Below are 21,461 nucleotides of genomic sequence, written 5' to 3' on the forward strand. Positions count from 1 at the left end.
CGCTTACTGGCTTGGCGGTTTTATTCACTAGGCTATGAAGCAGGGCCCGTAAATTCCACTCATCTGCTTCTATTGACGAGTAAAATGTGTCTTGGGCAAGTGGAAATCAGAATTTGCTCATCCTAGAGGACGAGTACGTTTTCTGACCTGACTATTCTTTAAAACAATAAGTTGAAGTTTTAACATAGTCATTCCAGAGTAGTATTTTCAACTTCCCCGAATACCGCAAACTTTAAGTGTTGATTGCTTTTGGTATCCATTTTGAGGAGATTTCATGTTGCGTGGTTTTCGTAACCTAAAGGCTCCTAATATCGTGATTAGCTGCTATACAAAAACTGACCAGTGAGAAAAATCATCACAACATGAATGTTATGCTATAGAATCAGAATAAGCTTTACTATATGGAATTCCCTGTTTGTGATTACCGATTATTTATCATTGTCAACTTTTCCTCTTTCTGATATTTTTTTTTATTCTTACACAAAGGTAATTTCCAATTCAGATGAAATACTGGTTATTTTATCACGTACACTAAACTGAAAATCACATTAAACAGACGAGTTGGGAACTTTGATTTAGCCTTATGTTTTAACAACTCTGACATTTAGTAAATGCACTTGCAAGGCATAATTGATATTTTCCATGAGGTAATTTCACCAATTCATACTTTGTTGGGTTTACAGTTTCCATTACGGTGAGTTTTAATCCACTAGTCTTCTCAAATATTTCAAATCATAACTGCGCATTGTCTTTCAAAGCCAAAGGAAGTAATTAGGGCTAGTTTTGATGTTATGAGCGGCCTGTTGTTATTCACATTGAACTGTAACTGATGACAACAAGAGTCATCATCAGAGGATGAGATATCCCCCCCGGCCCCCACATGTTTAAAAGGACAAATAATCTGAGAGTTACTCATTGTTTTTTTAGACCAAGTTTCAATTGTTTCAATGGAATTCATGAAAAATATAAATGCCATATATCTGTAACCAGCAAAGTCACAAATTCAAGATCTGTCTCATATATGTGCCAAGATCTGTTGAAAGATATGAAATGGTTTTTGAGTTGTGCTCTTGGAACGAAGCCCACCCCTCCATCTTGAGACGAAGTCTGAAATGTTTCCATGGAAACCAAGAAAATTATACATCACAAAAACCTTTAAAAACCAAAAGGCACCAATTTGAAGTCTGCCACACATATCTAGAAAGTTTTACTAACAGATGTTAAGTTTTTGAGTTCTGCTCTGGAAATGAAACACACCTCTCACTTTTCAGACTAGGTCCAAAACATTTCCATGGAAACCGAGAAAATATTAAATCACAAGATCCTGTACATAGCAAAAGGCACCACTATAGGTTCTGACTGACATGTCTACCAAGTTTTGCAGAAAAATATTGTACGGTTTTTGAGGTCTGCTCTGGAAACGAAACACACGTCTGAGACTATGTCTGAAACCTTTCCATGGAAACCCAGAAAAAAATAAATCACAAAAACCTGTACATAGCAAAAGGTACCACTTTAGGTTCTGATTGATATATCTACCAAGGTTTGCAAAAAAAATATTGAACGGTTTTTGAGTTCTTCTCCGGAAACGAAGCCCACCCCACCATAAGACTAACACCAATGTTCCATGGAAAAACAAAAAATTATAAATGCCAAAAACCTGTAAGTAGCAAAAGGCACAACCACAGGCTGAGATTACTATATCTGTCACGTTTGGTCTAAAAATATTGAACGGTTTCTGAGTTATGCTCCGGAAACAAAATGATTACAGACGGACGGGGGACGGACGGACAGACGAGGCGTGGACTATATCCCCCTGCATTACATGTCGGAGGGATAAAAACAGGCTACTCACGCTGAACTGTAACTGATGATGAATCGTCTATGTTGGATATTAGGAAGTTTCTTGTTGGTCGGGGTGACGTTGAGAGGAAAAAGGAGATTATGTTTGCTAAACAAGTTGGTAACAAGAGTAATCAGAAGATGACATATCCCCCTCGGCCCCCACATATTTCAAAGGACAAATCATCCGACAGTTACTTATTGTGTTTTTAGACCAAGTCTGAATTGTTTCCATGGAATTATTGAAAAATATAAATGCCATGTATCTGTAATCAGAAAAAGTCACCACTTCAAGATCTGTCTCGTATATCTGCCAAGATCTTTTGAAAGATATGAAATGGTTTTTGAGCTGTGTTCCAGAAACAAAGTCAGCAACATTTCATGGAACCGAGAAAATAATACATCATAAATACCTGTAAATAGCAAAAGGCACCACTTTGGGGTCTGCCACACATATCTACGAAGCAACACTGACAAATATTAAGAAGTTTTGAGTTCCACTCCGGAAACGGAACACACCTCTCACTTTTGAGACTAAGCATGAAACGTTTCCATGGAAACAGAGAAAATAATAAATCAGAAAAACATGTAAATAGCAAAAGGCACCACTTTGGGGTCTGCCACACATATCTACCAAGTAACACTGACATGGAAACCCAGAAAATAATAAATCACAAAAACCTGTAAATACCAAAAGGCACCACTATAGGGCCTGCCACACATATCTACCAAGTTTTGCAGAAAAATACTGAACGGTTTTTGAGGTCTTCTCTGGAAATGAAGCCCGCACCACCGTTAGACTAACACCAAATCGTCACATGGAAAAACAAAAAAAAAATGCCAAAAGTCTGTAAATAGCAAAAGGCACAACTATAGGTTGAGATCATTATATCAAGTTTGGTCTAAAAATATTGAATGGTTTCTGAGTTATGCTCCGGAAACAAAATGATTACGGATGGACAGACGGAGAGACAGACGAGGCGTCAACTATATCCCCATGCATTCCATGCCAGGGGGATAAAAAGAAACTTAGTCAAAAGAAATGACACTCGAAAATGAAAGCTTTCTGTTCAAACAGGATTGCTGACTGAGTTTGCCAAGATGAGCACCTGCTAGAGTCCTTGAAGTGTTTCCCTTAGTTTTACCATGTTTCTCTTTTCTTTGATGTTCTACGATCTTAAATTGTGAACGAATTCAATTTTGTCATGGTCAAAGTTTGTACGTATTTAGGAGACAAAATATGTCATGTTCATTGAGGTTTTATACCAAGCAAACATTTTGAAATAAAATAATTTAAACCTGTATTCATTGTGATACATGGTCTGTTGGGCAATACAATTTTAGAAGGATGAGTGGAAAGTTCATACCACTTGCCCTGTAGTGCAGATTTTAAAATTTTTCGAGCCCTGTGAAGGATCGCTGTGAAGAATGAGATTGTTTCTCAGTATGAACAGTGTGTTTCACTGAAGACAGGTAGTGTGAGCAGCACATGATTAGCACATGCAAAGCACGTGCATTATGGATGCAAGGTGAAGTGTCAACTGCCAGTCTCATCCCGGTTTATTTCATCAGTGAATACCAAATACTGAAATTATATCTAAAGTATATGTTCAGTCGGTTTATAAGTTGGATAAAACAGAGACCATATAACAGAGGGATGGCCCTCAAGTCAAACCATCACTGCTACGACTTGTACTGCGCAGCCTATCCGAAATCTGACTGAATTGTGCGTTCACTTCAGTCATCAATTTCTCAAATTTTCATTACAAAGGTAATATTTAATTTTTCTCATTTATTCTAAGGTACATACTTGCATCCGCAACAGTGCATCTGAGGTTTACTGGGGGTGCTAAAGCATATACATGTACATGTGTTTGTATTTGATAAAATGCTGTCATATGTGATAGTTATTCTGTGAGGACAATGGCGGCAGCCATAAAATTGGCTCAAGTCCAGATTTTCAATAACAGTTACCAATTCTCGATACTAATCCTTAGTTACTGGGGTGTAATAAAAGCAGATTAGATCAAGTTTGGTTAGTGGCATTAATTAATCTGTGGCGGTCATGTAATTTGTTATTTTGACTCCTGCAATACAATGAAATAAGAATGTTTTCTGAAATATTTACTATATAACACTTGTGTTTCACATGCTTTCACAACAACAGTTTACTACTAGCATTTTCAAAATAAGTATGAGAACAATCACAGTGATTTCCTCTTTTGCATGGTACAAAATTTATATGACTATGATTGGTATTTTATGTTTTAAGATTTTCTTATGTAATTTCCACATTTGCATCATCTGCTGCACATTTCAATTACCATCTGTATCCTTACACAACATTCATTTTGTTTGTTAATATGACCCAAACATATCTTAATTCATTCTACAAAAGTCTCATGCACTTATTGGTTGAAAATAAATGTACATATTTCCATTTCTGTTCATTGTGATGATTATGCTTGTAACAAATGTCCTTATTTATGATGAATTAGTATATTGCTTTTGCCATTATTCTTCCTATTGAAGTTTACTTATGAGTTAAAATACCTTATTCAAAATTATATTTATATCATTACACTAATCATAGAAAAAAATTATCATTTCTCTTGTAGATGCCCAGGAAAAAGTTCAATGAACAGTTCTTCACCATTGCAGGTAATTAATAATGGAAGTAATATATTCAAAATTGATGTCTGTTAACTAAGGGTTCAAATCACTTTATTAAATGAAAAATTATTGATAAAAAGTTGATAATTTGCAGTTATTGGTATTTATTTATTCTTATTTGTTTATTTATTTGTATTATCTGTTATCGAAGAAATATGTTTACTGTATCAAAGTGTTTGTATAATCAATAATAAATACTGTTTGTTTTCTTATGTAAGTGCAATATTCCCATCTTGAATAACTAAACAGAGGTTTGACAACCAGCTATTGCTATTGCAATAGATATATATCAGAAACATTCAGGCAAAATATGTTAAGTCCAACAATCAAAATAGGCGTCATCACATGCATTCCAAAAGCTAACAAAAATAGACAGTTGTTAAAAAACTGGCGCCCAATTTCCCTACTAAATTCTGTGTATAAAATACTCAGTACATGTACAGCCAATAGAATTAAAAAAACTTAGAATACACTAATTCATGAAACTCAGACAGGGTTTATCCCTGGAAGATGTATTAGTGAGAACATTAGACTGTTATATGATAATATGTTTGAAGCAAAATTACAGGGTAAAAAGGGACCATTGTTACTTATTGACTTTGAAAAAGCTCTTGACACTGTCTCTAAAGAATATAATTCTAACAATAGGAAAATTTGGCTTTGGACCTAATATGAAAAAATGGATCAAAATATTAATCAGTAATCCTACATCTTGTGTTATACAAAATGGTCATCTATCTCAGTTTTTTCACAATGAAAGGGGCTGTAGACAAGGCGACCCGGTCTCTCCCTACATATTCCTTTTAGTGGCAGAAATTTTAGGAATAATGATCCGTAACAACAGTGCAATAAAAGGAATGATGTTGAATATAAAATAACATTGGATTAAAACATAAAATTGGACAATATGCAGATGATACTGAATTATTTCTTGATGGATGTGAAGAAAGCTTAAGCATAGCCTTTGACACCCTAAATAATTTCTACAAAATGTCTGGTTTAAGAATAAACGTACAGAAGACTAAAGCAATATGGATAGGCTCAATGGCAGGTAGTAACATGATATTATGTCAGGATCTTAAGCTTGATTGGCACAGTGGGGATTTTGATGTACTAGGAATAAAGCTTAATCCTAACTTAAATAACCTTTGGGTAATTAATACAAGAAAAAGACTAGAAATTATTAATAGAACTCTAGGGAATTGGAGAAAAAGAAATTTGACATTAATAGGGAAAACAACGGTTATTAAAACTTTAGCACTCTCATCATTAGTGCATATATTCACTTCACTCCCAAATCCTCCAAAGGAATTCATTGATAAATTAAACAATATATTTTATAAATTCATCTGGAATGATAAGCGCGATAAGATAAAGCGAACAACACTTACTAGAAAATATGAAGAAGGGGGACTCCGAATGGTTAATGTAGAGGTATTCATTAACTCATTAAAACTGTCAGTATTAAATAAATATCTCCAAAATAAAAACACTAGCCCTAGTACCTTTCCATTCAAGGATATATTTCTGCTTGTAGCCAACATTGAAAATTATGTGAAAATAATTAATCCCTATTGGAAAGATGTGTTGGCAGCGTGGGGACTATTTTATAGAACACATAAAACTGATTTTACAGATATTAATCAAATCTTATCTGAACCCCTTTGGTTCAACCATCAATTCCAAAATAGTAATTGTATTATAAGACATTGGTATTTTAAGGGTATTCACTCTATAAGAGACTTGTGTAATGATCAAGGTATTTTGTCATTTAATGAACTTAAGAAAACTTGCAAAATCAAAGGCACAGTTCTTGATTACTACCAGGTTCTTTCAAAATGGAAAGATACTATTAGAAATAATCTATTGATTGTTCATAATCACTATCTCAGCACAACACTGATATGTTTACTTTCAGCACCAAAGAGGTCAAGATATTTCTATGATAAGCTTATAAGTACTGAAAAATGGCAACAACTCTTTGACACTGTAATCCCATGGGAATATATTTTTAAAGATTATAGAAAATGCACAAAAGATACTAAATTGATTGACTTTCAATTTAAAATTATTCATAATATTATATACACAAAAAAAGAATTACTGAAAATGAAATTAGTTGATGATGAACTTTGCTCTTTTTGTAACTTAGTGTCTGAAAATTTGATACATATTTATTGGGAATGTGAATGTGTGAAAACATTCTGGTTGAAACTGAAAGAATATATTGACAATAAAACAACAGAAACATTTACCCTGACAAAATATACAGTCTTAATTGGTGGAAATAATACTGACTTAATGAACCATATACTTCTTGCTGGTAAAAAATACATTCATGTATCAAGTATTAAAAACACCAAGTTATCACTGGACGCATTTCTAAAAATACTGGGTGATATTTTCAAAACTGAAAAGTTTATTGCTACTAAGAATAATAAAATGTTACCATTTGACAGAAAATGGTCACCACTGCTGCCATATATCCAGTATGTATAACTTTTAGCCATATGAACTTTTGTCTTATTGTGTACTTGTGCTGTTGCATCATTTATTTGTGTAACTGTCTACTGAGTTGAATGGATAATAAAAAAACAAAACAAAACAAAAATAACAGCTATTGCAAAATTTCACTAAGTATTTAGAGCGCTTCATTGGGGTTGATGTGCAAAGGACAATTCAAGTTAAGAATCTAAATTATTGCCCAAACAAAACATATATGTTGAGGTCTATAGTATAATAATCATGCTTGAACCAAATTGTTGAGTTTCTGTGACAGAGACGCATCAACACAGTATGACTGTTGTTCGTGTTGACTTGATGTCAAACTTCAATTTAGCGTTCCAAATCTTAAATATGCAATGCTTACACAAAATCAGAACACAATTCTATCTCTGCCACTGGTTTGAATAGGAACTCACCTTGATTTCTCTCAGTTTATTCATATGAGATTCCAAGTCCTTTGACTTGCTCTGAAGACTGCTGTACTGTTCTTCCAAACCTTGCAACTTGAGCTGACATGTCTGTAACAACAAATTTAACATATAGTTCCAGCACTACATTTTTTTCAATTTGCCATCAACTTCAAGGCCTTGTATTCTGAGGGGAAGGTAACCTGCATGCCTGAAGAACTGCATGATTGTGCACCTGTCTTGATGTTTTCTAACAGACTTTAAGTCTAATGAGCTCTGGTTGCCACAAGTACAAAAATGATGGCCATCATATTCTCACCAAAGGTAACTCGGTTAAACAGCATTGATAAACACAGTGCAAGAAATAATCGACAATAAACTGAATCCCTCATAGGATACATTCCCTTTCATGAAGAACTCAAGTAGGATTAGAACAAAAACCTTATCTGTGTGCTGTGTTCCCCATATATAAAACTGAAGTGTGCTTCTCACTATATATCTGGTCATCTCTTCTCTTCCAAGAATAACTGCATTTGAGGTTTTTGTTTTGTTAGTAAGACTTCTTTCCAGGTTTTGCTTTTTGTTAGTAAGACCTATTCAGGTTTTATTTTTTGTAATTGGCTTTTCCTAACTCTACATGAACATCAACATTCATATGATATATAAGTGTTTGAAATCAGTTGAAAAATATCGTTTAAGATTACGCTCAAAGTGCAAATATATTCCAAAACAAGACAGAAACTGCAACTTTCAGATATTAGACAGACGCTCTACCACACTGCAACGTGGCCGACAAAAGAAGTGGGGATGTATTATCTATGTATAGTTACTGTCATTAAATTGATTTTACTTGAGTCTCAGCTTTTGTTATGTAGCTTCATTAAATGATCATGTACATTGTAATTATCCATCATTAGAGAAAACACTTTTCATTGGTTTTGGTAGACAATGTAAAACCGCTGGGGGAGGGAAATCCTGTGGGGCAGAGCTCATCAGCCCCGAGGAATTTCCCTCTCCCTTCAGTTTAACATTGTCGACCCAAACTGAGAAGTGTTTTCTCCTATGCACAGGTATCTCTGGTCAGCAGAATGTGTTGTTGATTATATTCATTAGTTTATTCAATTTGTTTAATTATATCCCCAGAACATCATTACTTTGCTATTTTGACAACTTTGATGAAGAGCCATTGCCAAAGAATATGTCCGAGAATTGAGTACTATGTATCATTTTGATGCCACTACTGCCTGGATGGATTTCCTGTCTATGGTGTTGAATGGGTTAATGATTACTGAAAAGAATCTTCTCACCTGTATCTGTTTCCTCAACTCATGCTGTCTCTGAGCATCCATCGACACTGCCAGAAACACAGGTTCTCTAAACAGCAGAATACTAGCAGTTTGTGAAACATGTTGGAAGCACCCACAAAAATAGAAAGGTGTTTGCAGAGAACTAGGTTTGGTGTGTCCTGGATCTACTGAAGACATAGAGCAAAGTTAAGTGTGTTCTGGATATGCTGAAAACACTAGAACTAAGTTTGGTATGTCTCAGATACAGAGTGAGTGAGCTTAGTTTTATGCTGCACTCATTAATATGACAACTCTATGGCATCAGTTTGTAAAGGATAAAGCCTGGACCAGGAAATCCAGTGATCAACAGCACAAGCATTGATCTAAATGACTGGGATATGATAACATGTATCAGTCAAGTCAGCAAGTCTGACCACCTGATCCGGTTAGTAGCCTCTTGTGACAAGCATGGATTACTTAAGATCAATTCTAACCCAGACTGATTAAGAACTAAGTTTGGTGTTTCAAAAATGAGCTAAATATACAAACCTTAGTTTGGTGTTTCTAGCAGATATCTCTTTGTTTCCATATCGAGACCTTTTAATTGTATACTGTAATGAAACAAAATATGGGTGAGAAAGGGTTCAAGAACACCTTGTGGATATGCAATTGTACAAAACTTTAGAAGTTGATGAGTCAGTGACAAAGATTACACTTAATCCATGGACTAGCTGTGACTTTTTTAAAAAAAATGTGAACGCCTGACTCTTCACGAACATGTCAACTAGTTATGACAAATGTTACATTGTTCTTCCAACTGACCTAACAAAAACATATATGAGGATACTAGCATGCTTATATCAACAATAGAGTGCTTCCACAGTTTATACTTCAATTACGTTGATACTGGAAACACAGTGGTACCTTTGATTTAAAGGAGAATGCTAATGCAAACCAAAATTTTCACATAGCAAGGCATTCTAAAAGTAACCTTCCTTATCACAATTGAACAAAAAGTTTCAAAAATTGCAATAAATACACACACAAAAAAACTTATTCTTATTTCTGCCAAATACAAAAATACCTCACAGCTAATAAGCAGTGTGTGTGTGTGTGTATGTGTGTGTGTGTGTGTGGGTGTGTGTGTGTTTTATCTTGTGACATGACAAATGAATCATCTGACTGTTACATAAACTCCAGTATGATGGGTTTTTTCCTGAAGTAAAAATCATTTCCAAGGAAATCATGAAAAATATCTGTAAATTTAATCTGTAAATGCACCACTTCAAGAACTGCCTCATGAATAAGCTAAGTTCTGTTGAAAGATACTTCAAGGTTTTTAAGTTGTCCTCTGGGAATGAAGCCCGTCCTTCCCTTTTGTGACTAAGTCTGAAATGTTTCCATGGAAACCAAGAAAATTATACATCACAAAAACCTTTAAAAACCAAAAGGCACCACTTATGCCACACATATCTAGAAAGTTTTACTAACAGATATAAAGTTTTTCTGTTGTTCTGCTCTGGAAATGAAACACACCTCTCACTTTTCAGACTAGGTCCAAAACGTTTCCATGGAAACAGAGAAAATAATAAATCACAAGATCCTGTACATAGCAAAAGGCACAACTATAGGTTCTGACTGATATATCTACCAAGTTTTGCACAAAAACATTGAATGGTTTTGGAGTTCTGCTCCGGAAACGAAGCCCATCCTTCCATTTTGAGACTATGTCCGAAACATTTCCATGGAAACTGAGAAAATAATATATCAGAAAAACCTGTAGAGAGCAAAAGGCACCACTTTGGGGTCTGCCACACATATCTACCAAGTTTTACTGACAGATATTAAGAAGTTTTTGAGTTCTCTCACTCTTTAGACTAGGTCCGCAATGTTTCAATGTACATAGCAAAAGGCATCACTTCAGGTTGTGACTGATATATCTACCAAGTTTTGCAGAAAAATATTGAACGGTTTTTGAGTTCTGCTCCGGAAACAAAACACACCTCTCACTTTGGAGACTATGTCTGAAACATTTCCATGGAAAGTGAGAAAATAATAAATAACAAAAACCTGTAAATACCAAAAGGCACCACTATAGGTTCAGATTGATATATCTACCAAGTTTTGCACAAAAACATTGAATGGTTTTTGAGTTCTGCTCTGGAAACAAAGCCCATCCCTCCGTTTTGAGACTAAGTACGAAACGTTTCCATGGAAACCGAGAAAATAAAAAATCACAAAAACCTGTAACTAGCAAAAGGCACCACTTTAGATTCTGATTGATATATCTAACAAGTTTTGCAACAAAATATTGAACGGTTTTTGAGTTGAGGCCCACCCCACCATAAGACTAAATGTCTTATGGTGGGGTGGGCCTCAACTCAAAAACTCAACTTAAAACACCAAAATGTTCCATGGAAAAACACCAAAATGTTCCATGGAAAAACACCAAAATGTTCCATGGAAAAACACCAAAATGTTCCATGGAAAAACAAAAATAATATAAATGCCAAAACTCTGTAAATAGCAAAAGGCACAATTATAGGTTGAGATCATTATATCTATCAAGTTTGGACTAAAAATATATAACGGTTTCTGAGTTATGCTCCGGAAACAAAATGATTATGGACGGACAGACAGACGAGGCGTGGACTATATAATGCGGGGGGAAAAAAAATCTGTAAATTGCAAAAGGCACCACCTCATGCTCTGTTAGTTATGTCTACCAATTGTGGTTGAAAAATATGGAGCTGAAATGAAAATGATGGACGGACGGACGGACAGATGGACAGACAGACAGACTATGTTTATGATATTGCTTCAGATAATAGAAATGATCTGCTACAAATATTACACAGGTCTAATTCTGTTGAAGATAATTAGGGTCGTCTTTGTCATTAACGAAGTAAGAAGTTTGAAGTTTCCCTGAAAGATCCAAGCCTGGTAATTCTATCATGGAATAATAATTTATACAAGAATTCATTTTTACTTTTTTCTCACTTATTTTTATGATTTGGTTTTCGTCTCTCCTTGATAACAGAACTATTCTCATGTTTGGGATTTCAGTTTTCTTTGACAACAGAATAAATGTTGTAGATAGACATTGTATCAAAACAGAAACTATGTGTGAAACATTTGACAGTGTTGGTGTATGACGAGCATACAGTTACACACTACCAATACCTGCTGCATGTTTGTTTGATTACCAATTTATGGATTTTGATGTCAATTGAAATATCAAAATACAGACTGGCAGTGGATACTTTTGCTGCAGCTCTCCATTCCAAACATTCATATAAATTTGCACTTTATCTACATTTCTTCAAATTTAGATACAGTCGAACCCCTTTTACCCGGACCCCACATATCAGGAAACCCCATCGAAATGATTTTTATGCGAAACGAAACTTATGTTCATTAATTGTACTCACTTAACCGGACCCTGCGCTTCCGGACCCGGACAGCGAATTGTCAAACCATTCCCATACATTTCCATCGAAAAATGATCCAGTTGTCCGGACGGAAAGATCTGTGCAACGTGCATGTGTATGTGTCATGTCAATACCGTTTACTACACGACTATGCGATTTCTTAATCTATCACAAAGCGTTTGGTGTGAATTGATTAAAGGGGCACTGATGCGGAGCGAATAATGTTTCTCGCCAACGGTCTAATTACGAAACCAAACTGTAATTTGGTCAGCGCCCGCTCCTTCGACCGTGACGGACAAAGGAACTGGGCTCCTGTCCATATCAGCAGAATTTTTTCACGTAAACAGTCAGGAGGCCGGATGCCCATCATATGCCATTTGTTTAAAAATATCCATGGTATTCCTTGTCCGATCGTAACCAAATATCCCAGCAGTGTAGTACTTTTAGGATGCTTGGATGGTATAGTTACTGATCCAATTTGATCCTATTTCTGCGTTTTTAACCTCGATATTTAATCATGTTACATCAAAATATGATGTCTACAGGTACGTAGCAACCCATTTGTTTCAGTACGGAAGATTGCAAAGCTTTATATTTAGGTAGTTTTGAGTGTTGGTTGAGCTGTGATAGCAAATATCATACGTAAATTTTGGTAGCTATGGTAGCTACAGTGGTTTCTTATTTATGATAATAAAAACACAGAGTTGATTTATTTGAATTCGTAAACAAAAAACGATGACTTTGCCTTTGGTAGAGAAATCTGAAAATTTTCTTACGTAAAAAACCCCTTATTTCACCTATTTACCAAAGTACACAGCAAATGCCAGTGTGTATTCCTTATGTAACGAAATTCCGTTGGTATCCTCAAAACAGTTTCGGCCCATAAGTGTTTTCAGGTTGCATGCGACACAGAGATTACATCTTCCTTGCTGTAACTCGCGCTTGATGGTGTAAACCTACACGTGTTATTTGTCATCATTCCCTTAATGATTTTTTAACAGGTATAATTAGTAGTAACACCACTTCGGTTACTCAACAAAAGGTTCCCATTTGGCATTTCTCCTGTCTGGAGTAAATACTCAACATTATAAATTAAGGTGTGTAATGGCAAATGTATTGTATGTTATGTAATATGTGCATGTAAGTGATGCAAGAGGTTTTATCAGATGAGTTACAAAAGCAAACATCGATCAAAGGATTAACCGATAACACACTGATTGATTAATTACTTTTATCTTCTAGCGGATTTGTCAAAAGGCAGAGTGTGTAGATGACAACACCCTGTCGTAAAGTGTGAGTGCAAAAACAACATCCTCCCTTCAAAGAATTAACCACCTTGCGTTGATTGATTGATTGCTCATTATTGGTTAACTAAATTACTTAGAATAGTGGACATCATACAATTAGTTGCCAGGTGTGCTATCTTGGGAGACCAATGAGAGGTTTATCAGGTTTTCACCAACGAAAGACGTGAAACGATGTGTTACTTTTTCGCAAATGAGACAGTTGTAAGACACGCGACACAGAGCAGGATTATTTACCAGCTGCAGATGAATGGAATACGATTTCTTTTACGTGGATATTGATGGATACACTCCTGAACAAGGTAGTAGCCTGACATTGTTGCTATAAAATTAGTCTGTTTTACATTCAGTATTTGCATTTTGTTTTAATGTATAGGTGTGCTATCTTGGGAGACCAATGAGAGGTTTATCTGGTGTTCACCAACGAAAGACGTGAAACGATGTGTTACTTTTTCGCAAATGAAACAGTTGTAAGACACGCGACACAGAGCAGGATTATTTACCAGCTGCAGATGAATGGAATACGATTTCTTTTACGTGGATATTGATGGATACACTTCTGAACAAGGTAGTAGCCTGACATTGTTGCTATAAAATTAGTCTGTTTTACATTCAGTATTTGCATTTTGTTTTAATGTATTTATTGTAGCATTCAGCAGAATCTGTATGACAGAAAACAGACACTAGATCACGTATGTGTGTGAAATAGGATCCACATTGGCAATCTATACAATGTATAAATGTTGCTGTTATGTTAGAAATTTACTATGAGTATAAGCAGATTGTGTGTTCTTTTGTTAATTTTCAGAATCATACAAATATGACAATAAACTAATTAGGGTTATGAGGCAAAATATAGAGACGTACATTGGCTTCGTTATTTTTCCGTCCTAATAGTTTTTTACCATTTCTACTACTGGCAGATGATTAACCTTCAAAGTGTTTCATTTGTTTTCATAATACATTTGTAATGAAGTAAAAAATGACTTCACCTCAGTTGATCTGTCTATAATTAAACTATCAGTTGCGCCTATGGACTGCGCAGCAGAGGTCACGAACCAGTCACGAATTCTGGGATATCATCCGGGTACTCACGGGAGAAAAACAATAACAAAAGTTTACACCAGTCCACGGAAATTGCTCTGCATTAGTGCCCCTTTAATTAGCCATCAAAACACTAGTGACGCGTGTCACTCAGCTTGTTCATTAGGATTTGGCGTACGTGAGAACATCTCATCAGTAACGAAAACATACGTTAAGTAGGATTAAGGGAAACTACACTGTAATTGTACTGTATGTAAAACTTATAAATCGACCCCTGCTATCTGTCGCGATGCAAGTTAAAAATAGCCAGCCACATGATCAAGTCATGTGATCCCGTCCGGATGTTTACTGTCTGTAGACAGCATAAATTCGATACGATGTCGTATGTTTTTAGGGCATTTGAAATTAACAAAAGAATATGCAATTGGCAAAATAGAAACTTTTTGTCATCGATTTTTGTTTTTCATCTAGCTTACCATCTGAGGCTCCACACGCTACACGATTACGTCCGAGACAACCTGACAAATGGTAACCTACGTTCCACCTTCCATGTATTATCGGTACACTTATATGTTATGATGATTCACTGTTATTACAACTGACTGTTGATTTATTGATAGACGTACGTGAATATTTTTTGCTTTCACTTAATTTTCACGTTTTGAATGTTTGATCCAGTTAACCGGACGTCCCGCTATCCGGACGATTTTCGAGTGAAACCAAAACGTCCGGGTAAACAGGGTTCGACTGTATATGTATAGTACAGTCAGGCCACGTTAGTACAGACCCCGACAATCTGATTCCCGCGATATCCGAACAATAACTAGCTGTAACCAATCTTGTTTACTATGTAAACTCATTACCTGTTGATTCAATAATCCGGTGCTTCACTCTCCGTATCCTTATGTTAATCAGCGGTAACAGATTAGGTAATTACACATAGTTTTGCTTCATTAATCCATTGATACATCAAAAAGGTTCGGATAATCCCTTCATGCCATGAGCCCCATTCAGTGATAAATTCCGAGTTGAAGATGTCGTTAGTTTGTGATTTTGATCAATTAGTAGGTCTCACTTTTGGTTAGTTGGAGTAATACCTGTCATCCTTACGTCCTGCATAAAACACCGATTGTGTCAAAATAAGATCAGTTGACGCTTGTCAGTCATAATGGCAAGTCCCGCCCCTAGGCGTAAAACATGTGAAATTACTGCCGCACAAAAAAAGAGAAATTTGTAGATACAAAGAGAAAACCCTTAAGCCATGATTGTATGCATTGATTGGTTATTATATGAATATTCAAGTTGTTATGTCTACAAACTGTAATAAAGTCTTTTGAAACTTGTATACGTTCGAATGTTTTTGTATTGCCATGTCAAAGGGAAGTAACTCTACTGTAGTTGTGTTCATAAACGTTTGTTTCAGAAATCCATACGTTTCACTATCCGAACGTTTTTGATGAAAAACAGAAGTGTCCGGATTAACGCGGCCTGACTGTACTCGTGTTTCATTGATGCCATTGTATTGATATTGTGTTGCGGAGATATCCATCCCAATCCTGAGGACCTAAATGTCTAAAATATTTAAAGATTGTCCACTTAAACGTCCGTAGCCTCAAAGAGAAATTAGATATTTTAAGACTATGATGTAATATACTAGGAGACTATGATGTAATATGCCTAACAGAAACTTAGTTAACTTCAGACTCAAACAACATTGGTGTAAGAATCCCTCGCTTCTTTAATGAATGATCTGGACGGAGTCAGGCTTGAGGCAATATGGATACAAATTAAATGTAAAACAAAAATCTATGTGACTGGAACATTTTATTGCGCGTTCTGAATATTGGAATTTGATAAATGAATCGATAGGTAACGCAGTTGATCTTAATATGCAGACAATCATAACTGGTGATTTTAATACTGATATTCTTAAGTGTAATAATCAAAAGTAGACTATGTAGAAAGTTATTACGGTCATTGGCAAATAATAAGAAATCCTACTAGGATAACCCCAAATAGCAAAATGTTGATCGACTTAATATTTGTATCCCACGTCGACATTGTCAGAGATTCTTGTGTATTAGAGCCTGTATGTAGTGACCACTGCCTGGAATTTCTCAGTATAATAGAAGCCGTACAGAACAATAATTCGTTTAAAAGGAAAATCTACGATTATTCCTCAACAGATGTCAATGGTATGAATGAAAGTATCAAAGGGAAAAACTCAAATACGCTTTCTTCTTCGCAGAATGTTGATAACATTACGGAAAATCTCACATCCCTAATATTGTATACAAGGGGATGTCAACAAGTTTTGAGCCTTGAGCATTTTTTATACCCAGGTCTCACAGCCTATGGTACGACGAAGTTTTGGTATCCTACTCTCAGAAGTTATTGAACAGCTCACATTGACAGAAAGAGACCCCCCTCACGGCAGAGAACATGAATAAAATTGAGTATAGTGCAGTAATTAAGTTTTTAGTTCTTGAAGGAAACTGGGCGAAGAACACTGAAGAAAGGCTTTCAGCATTTTGTCTGAAGTCTTTACCCTCATCTGCTACCATCAAACGATGGGTCAATGAATTTAAGCATGGTAGAGAGAGTCTTGAAGATGACCCCAGTCCAGGTCGCCCAACAACAAGCACTAGTCAGGAAAACATTGACAGAGCGCATAGACTTGTGCTGGAAAATCGTCGAATCACACTCCACAAGTTAGAGGAGACCACAGGCATTTCACACGGATCCATTGAGACAATTCTTCATGAATATCTCGTGTGCGCAAGATGGGTGCCAGGAATGCTTACAGATGAAATGAAGCAAACAAGGGTCACCATAAGCAACTCCATGCTAACCAAATACAACAAGAGTCCAGAAGATTTTCACTTTAGGCTCGTAACCTGTGATGAAACCTGGATCCACCACTATGATCCTGAGAGCAAACAAGAATCCATGGAATGGAAACATGTCACTTCTCCCAGGACCAAAAAGTTAAAGCCTCCAGATCAGTGCGTCATCCACATAGATTACTTACCAAACGGAAGAACAATGAATGGGGAATATTGTTGAGGCAAGCGTGACAGTCAAACAAGGAGAAGCACCGGGGCAAGATCAGATGTGGTGTTCTTGTACATCAAGACAATGCTCCAGTACACACCTCTCGCGTTACCGCCACTGCTGTCCAGGATTGCGGGTACGAAGTCTTGCCGCATCCCCCCTACTCTCCAGACCCGGCACCAAGTGATTACCATCTGTTCCCAAATCTCAAGAAACACTTGCGCAAACAAAATGGCGCCTTCTACAGAGATGGCATCAGCGCCTGGTAGAAAAGATGGAACAAGTGTCTTGACTCACAAGGGGACTATGTTGAAAAATAAATGTGGTTCATACCAATATTTTGTGTTTTTCTATGCAAGGCTCAAAACTTAGTGACATCCCCTCGTAACATGAATGAATATATCCCAAATAAAACTATAACAGTTAGAACTAAAGATCCAGCATGGATGAATAACAAAATCCGATCATTACTAAGGAAACGCAATCATATACATTTCACTGCAAAAACACGAAACCGTCCTAATGATTGGTTTAAGTTCAGAATGCTCCGTAACAAAATAGTTTCAAGTGTTAGAAATGCAAAACGTTCCTATGATGCTTAAGTTGATGAAACTATAAATAACTCTGATAATCATGGTACTAAAATGTGGTGGCGATTACTTAAGAGTTATATAAAAACAAATAACGAAACATCAGTTCCATCAATTGTAACCAACGACATCGTTTATGAATATAAACAAGATATCGCTGATGTACTCAACTCATTTTTCTCAAAGCAATCGAAAGTTGCTGATACTAACACCAATCTGCCTGATATCAAACTGCACGAAATCGGTCATGCCTGGGTAACAGTTACAATAAGTAATGGAGATGTTCGAGATATTCTGTTGAGCGTAAACACATCTAAAGCCATGGGGCCTGATGGTACTGGAAAAACTGTGTTAAAATTAAACTCTGACTCTCTAACGCCGTTGTTAACAAAGTTATTTAACCTCTCCATTCGTAATAAAATTTTCCCTTCATTTTGGAAATTAGCCTCAGTAATACCGCTCCATAAGAAAGGTGATGAATATGTGTGTTCAAATTATAGGCCTGTTGTGTCGCTAAAGTTTTTGAAAATGCGTTTTTAGATATGTCTTCAACTTCTTCAGAGATAACAATATTCTGTCAAGCTTACAATCTGGATTTATGCCTGGCAATTCTACAGTAAATCAGTTAACATATCTCAATAACTTTATGCTGGTGCAGTAGACCAATGAAAGGAAATTAGAGCCAAGTTTTACTGACAGATATTAAGAAGCTTTTGAGTTCTGCTCCAGAAACGAAAGACACCTCTCACTTTTGAGAGTAAGTGAAAAACGTTTCCACGGAAACTGAGAAAATGATAAATCACTAAAACCTGGAAATAGTGACAGGCACCACTCTGGGGTCTGCCACACATATCTAGCAACTTTTACTGACAGTTATTAAGAAGTTTTTGAGTTCTGTTCCAGAAACGAAACACACCTCTCACTTTTGAGACAAAGTCTGAATCGTTTCCATGCAAACCGAGAAACTAAGAAATCACAAAAGCCTGTAAATAGCAAAAGGCACCACCTTGGGGTCTATAAAAATGCCAAAACTCTTTAAATAGCAAAAGGCACAAGTATAGGTTGAGATTAATATATCTATTAAGTTTGGTCCAAAAATATTGAACGGTTTGTGAGTTATGCTCCAGAAACAAAATGATTACAGGCGGACGGACAGACAGACAGACGAGGCGTTGACCATATCCCCCGGCAAAATGCAAATAATTAATTTAAAACAGACTAATGTTATAGAAACAATGTCAGGATACTACCTTGTTCAGGAATGTATCCATCAATATTCACATAAAAGAACGATATTCCATTCATCTGCAGCTGGTAGATAATCCTGCTCTATGTCTTGTATCTTAAAACAGTCTAATTTGCAAAAAAGTGACACATCGTTTCAGGTCTTTCACATAGGTGATCATTGGTCACCCAAGATAGCACACCTAGCAACTAATTGCATGATGTCTGCCATTTTAAGTAATTTAGTTAACCAGTAATGAGCAATCAATCAATCAACGCAATGGTGGTTAATTCTATGAAGGGAGGATGTTGTTTTTACACTCGCACTTTATGACAGGGTGTAGTCAATAAAGATTAGTACATCTACACACACTGCCTTTTGACAAACCCGCTGTTGAAGATAAAAGTAATTAATCAATCTGCATGTTATCGGTTGATCTTTTGATCGATGTTTGGTTTTGAACTCAGCTGATAAACTCTCTTGCATCACTTACATGCACATAGTACATAACATACAACACATTTACCACTACAGACCTTAATTTATAATGTTGTGTATATAATCCAAACAGGAAAAATGCTAAATGGGAACCTTTGTTGAGTAATCTGAGTGGTGTTAACACTAATTATACCTGTTACAAATTCATTAACTGGCCATCAAGTGAATGATGACAAATAACATGTGTAGGTTTATACTATCAAACACGGATTACAGCAAGGAAGATGTAATCTCTGCGTTGCATGCAGCCTGAAAACACTTATGGGCCAAAACTGTTTTGAGGATACCAGCGAAACATCATTGTTACATAAGAAATACATACAGGCATTTGCTGTGTACTTGGGTAAATAAGTGTAATCAGTTTTTTTTTCATGAAAGAAAATATTCAGATTTCTCTACCAATGGCAAAGTCGTTGTTTTTAGTTTACAAAATCAAATAAATCGACTACCATAGCTACCAAAATTTACTTATGATTTTTACTATGACAGCTGGGACAAAAAACCCTCAGACAAAAGCCCCCTGGGACAAAAGCACCCACCATGTAGGACAAAACACCCAAAAGCTCCAAATGAATAATGAAGATTGTTTATCAGTCACAGTCAATACAGCCAATATCACTTACATGTTATGAGCACAAGCACAATCTGGGCCCATAACAATCTGAGCACTAATCTGCCTCATATCTAAATACTAAGTTGATTAATTAAGCTTCAAATACTCTTGAATTCAGTTAACCCTAATCTATAATGAAGTTTCATCCTCAATAATGTTTATAAACAAAATACTAAGTTAATCAATAAAGCCTATTAATCCCTATCCCTTATAACCTCTATTACTGATTCAACAAAAACATGTCACTTAATTTCAGCATAAAGTGTTGATAAGAGGGTGGGTGATTTCAAACAGTCAGTGTGTCACTAAATAAGGAACAGCTGAAAAAATATTCAGCTCATTAATACTAGACAGAAAAATAAACATTATCAAAAAATATCCAGATCATTTCAAACATACAGATACTAATTACAAGACAAACATAAATAAAGTAAATTTTCCTGAATTTACCTGAATTACTTGATGTGTTTTGCATTAGGAACCGAATAAATTGTCCAATTAGCGCAAACCGATTTCAATATTCTTACTATTGACATTTCATAAGTATGTGACTTTAGTTTTGTATTCTTGTATCGGCAAATATCTGCGCGACGACAAATCAAATCTGAGAAAAAATAATCGAAAACATTCCTCGTCATGTCATGACCGGTCTTACTGAAATGGTTACATGATTTAGAAACATTCATGAGTGCAAATTTACAGTGTTATGGTTCACTAATTTTTGCACAAACCCGCAAAAAGACAGTGTTAGATCACATTACACGTACGAAAAACAAACATGGCGTGCTTCGTCCAACTCCTACATAAAATATAGCTTTTTTGGTCAGAAGAAAATTTACAGAACTCTTTTGTGTGAGACCTGGTGCAAGAGGGAGAATTTCTCATTCTACAAGTGGTTCGTGTATCATTTTCCGTTTATAAGACGAGAGAAAGATGAAAATTAAGATCATGAAATCTAACTTGTTTTCTAGTAAGTGCAAAGGTCACCG

General features: G+C 35.8%; 1 protein-coding gene across 1 annotated transcript in view; it reads right to left on the bottom strand.

The window, feature by feature from the left end:
- Positions 1-21,461, bottom strand: part of LOC137278141 (structural maintenance of chromosomes protein 5-like) — a 428,573-nt gene that overhangs the window by 177,470 nt on the left and 229,642 nt on the right. The window contains exons 14-16 of the mRNA XM_067810312.1: positions 9,263-9,324; positions 8,735-8,801; positions 7,437-7,538 (exon numbers count right to left, since the gene is read on the bottom strand). Coding sequence (XP_067666413.1) covers positions 7,437-7,538; positions 8,735-8,801; positions 9,263-9,324 — 231 coding nt within the window. The remainder of the gene's footprint in view (positions 1-7,436; positions 7,539-8,734; positions 8,802-9,262; positions 9,325-21,461) is intronic.

This window comes from Haliotis asinina, chromosome 3 (genome assembly GCF_037392515.1).
Source record: "Haliotis asinina isolate JCU_RB_2024 chromosome 3, JCU_Hal_asi_v2, whole genome shotgun sequence".
Taxonomy (NCBI): Eukaryota; Metazoa; Mollusca; class Gastropoda; order Lepetellida; family Haliotidae; genus Haliotis; species Haliotis asinina.